This window comes from Papaver somniferum, chromosome 4 (genome assembly GCF_003573695.1).
Source record: "Papaver somniferum cultivar HN1 chromosome 4, ASM357369v1, whole genome shotgun sequence".
In the NCBI taxonomy this organism is placed as follows: domain Eukaryota; kingdom Viridiplantae; phylum Streptophyta; class Magnoliopsida; order Ranunculales; family Papaveraceae; genus Papaver; species Papaver somniferum.
This window is the reverse complement of record NC_039361.1, coordinates 31,033,354-31,036,530: the sequence shown is the minus strand read 5'-3', so window position 1 is coordinate 31,036,530 and position 3,177 is coordinate 31,033,354. Positions and strand designations below refer to the sequence as shown.

Genomic DNA, 3,177 nt, shown 5'->3' with positions numbered 1-3,177 from the left:
CGGTTATGAAAAATTAAATTCGTGATAACCGAAGTGTTCTTCGTGTTCTTGGTTTCAAATGTTCGGTTACAAAACTAGTTTTTTTAAAACTCTTCCTAACTGAACATGCCACTTTAACATCCATTTAAACCATATTTTGATGATTTCTACTCAATTTTCCTATCCAAAAACGAATTAAAAAGATTGATGGGTTTTTCAATCGAATGAGGAACGTCAAGGAAAGAGAGAAGAAGAAGAGAATAAACTTTTTTTTCAAAACTAAAAATTTTCGATTGCTCTTTTGATTTTGATTTGATTTTGATTTTGGTTAATAAATTCATTTAGATTAGATGTAGGAGTATATGATTAGATTTATATAGTTATTAAGTTAGTTTTAATTTTAATTAAAGTAAAGAGTAAATGGGTATTTACCTATTTTGGGACACCCCTTATAAGCATAGGAAGGTTGGCCTAATAAAACCATGGTCCCAAAAAAAACCATGGTCCCTAAAAAAAAATCGTTCTTTAAAACTACCATGGGCTTATAAGGGTTAAATCATATCTCCAGCAGCTCTAAGAATTGGATTCGTTTGACGATTGAGAACCAAAAAAATCGAAGATAAAAAGCTCGCCGTCTCTCGCTCTGTATCTCTAGAGAAATGGGTAATTTTGAAAATTTAATAAAAGCACGTAGGAAGATTGACACGTGTTTGGACCTGCTAATAACTTTTTTGGTCCAAAAACATGCCGGTTAAACCAATTATATGAGTGGACTAGCCATTATACGGGTTTCTGTATAATGGATTAACTAGTAATTCCTAGTTCTTTAAAACTACCATGGGCTTATATTTTACTGCCCAATACAAAATTTTTGGATCCTTCAAAATCTTAAAAAAATACGGACATGAAAGAACTCGACGGAAACTTCGAAATTAAGTATTACTTTTCGTCTATTTCTCAACCCTAAAGAGTTTCAAACTGCGATTGAAGCAGCAAATAGGCGAGAGTGATTAATCCAGTCTATCCAGAGATTCCATACGCATACGGTATTGTCACTAATCAAGGGTTGTTCAATTTTGCATATTGTATTCTTAGCATAATTGATCATTCTCCTTTACTAGAATTTTTGCTCACTGTAAGCTCAGATCAATATTAAATTTTTGTTTTTAGCAAGTATGTTAATTAATATGTTTCATAGAATCACAATCAGAGATTCACAATTGATTATTCATATTTGAATTTCAATTTTCTACTATCATCCATTTAGCAGAATTACTGATAGTTTCCCTTTGATATTATTGAATCAATCTTGTTAGTTCAGTTGTGATTTGTACACAGTGAATTGATTACAAGTGAACATCCTTTTACAGGTAACATGGGTCAGTGGGTGCACTTTGGGTTTCTTTGATTTTTCAAGAAGCTATCAAGCTACAACTTGATTAAAGTACAGATATTGCTTCAAATATAGAATCATTTGTTCCGTATGGATCTAAGATATGCTTTTGCTACCTACACTTATACCGTTCCGGAAAGGCCACTTATTCTAATCAAGTATAGAATATTATGCATTTCAGTAGAATTTGTTTGACTATACTTTCCTTAGCATTTTTTTTTGCTCTAATGCAGGTATGTACGGAACTACCTAGAGAGCGAGAAAAGCAATATCAAAGGTTCTAAAGTGAAGACTAATTTGCTGGTGGCTCCGTTTCAATCTGTTTCTCTTTTTGGACATAGCTTAGTGCTTAAATTTTCTTCGATAATTGTCGAATATGAATGCCTGTTTGTTTTCGTTTCTAATAAAAACTAAAAGATATTTCGTTTTCGATGTCTTATATACTCCAATGTGGTCTATAAATCCATTCATTTCAGTAAAAATTTCATTAAGAAGGCAATGTGTGCTAAAAAACATTTGCATTAAAGGGCATTCGATTGTTTTTGCACAAGGTCGTCTAAATCTCAGAGACGGCCCTGATAATTGTAGTTCTATGTATATGATATATTATCACTTCTCACCCTTTTCTTTCATATCATTGTTCTGATCACTAGGTTCGGTCAAAAAGCACCTCTTTTAAAGCAGAGATGGAGCGCTTTTTCGGAGAATTAAAAAAGGGAAAAACTCTACCACAGGAAGTGGAGAGTCTGGAGACCAAGGTGTGTATCTGTATGTCTACTTGTGTTTGCTTGTTATATCATTATATATCTGTAGTCTAGCTAGCCGATCATAATTTCCTTGGAGACGATCGAAGTAATTACTTGGACGCAGTTTTGTGTATTTTGTATTGCTGCTGCATGTCAAATTGTCAATTATGTGTTATTAGATTTGTTTGATGCTCATGCATTTATTGTCTTCTTATTTCATATGGTGATCAGGCTGCTCGTAAAGCACGTCTTAAGCAAACCATCTCTGATATTGGGTTTCTGGGGATACCTCTTTGGTTCTCGATTCTTCTCGCCGCACATGTACTAACAAAGGTATTTATGCGAAATCTTGTGGTTTTATTTGCTTTGCTGTCTATTGTATACTTGGTTTGCCTTATCTTCGCTACTTATCTGGCAGCCCTCGTTGATTACTCCTGCTGCTGATCCGGGTAAGGTAGTTGCCTCTCGGTGAACCATACACTTTTACAAAACGTAGAGGGTGAAGGAGGCTACTTCTGGTGGAATGAGCAAACTTCTAAATCCGTTTCTGATTGACTGTTATAAAGTGAAGTCCTCACATAACTTGGGATGTACTGATATATATACTCTCACCTAGATTTCGTGATTTTCGGTTTCGTATATACTACAGCTAGCTGTATCCGTTTCTTGTGTCTATCTTAATCTCTTCGATTAGGTAAAATATACGACCTTCTTTCTAACTTGTTCCATCGCAATAACGAAGAGGAATATGAACAGAAACAGCTTTAATATTAGTGATTTCTATGGTACCATAGTGTGTAACTTATCATAACTCACGGTCACAATTTTTCATACTAAATTTCAACCCAATTGCCTAGATCACATCATGTTATCTCTAGGCAGAGTTTGAGTCAGTGAACTCTACTGAATAAATTCGGGTTCAAATTCATAAGAGAAAAATCAAAGATGCTTCTGTTTATTGGTACTCATGGGATTTGGAGAAAAAGAATAACTCAATGATTATACTCCTTATTTTTCAATGTATCATTAGATTTTACCCGGAGATGGGGAAGCAAAGGC

The 3,177-nt window shown here is 34.2% G+C and overlaps 1 protein-coding gene across 10 annotated transcripts; it reads left to right on the top strand.

The window, feature by feature from the left end:
- Positions 1-863: 863 nt before the first annotated feature.
- Positions 864-2,906, top strand: LOC113273692. 10 transcript variants are annotated; one of them, XR_003322557.1, is made up of 6 exons: positions 864-1,025; positions 1,350-1,423; positions 1,606-1,649; positions 2,026-2,130; positions 2,350-2,451; positions 2,537-2,906. XR_003322557.1 is itself a non-coding variant. In XM_026523330.1 (6 exons), the coding sequence occupies exons 2-6, from the start codon at positions 1,476-1,478 to the stop codon at positions 2,588-2,590; spliced, it is 363 nt and encodes a 120-aa protein (XP_026379115.1). In that variant the 5' UTR covers positions 864-1,025; positions 1,350-1,475; the 3' UTR covers positions 2,591-2,906. The 10 variants fall into 10 exon arrangements, 2 of the variants coding, with proteins under 2 accessions (XP_026379115.1, XP_026379114.1); XR_003322555.1 differs by having other exon boundaries at positions 1,606-1,675; XR_003322559.1 differs by having other exon boundaries at positions 1,350-1,460.
- Positions 2,907-3,177: the final 271 nt, after the last annotated feature.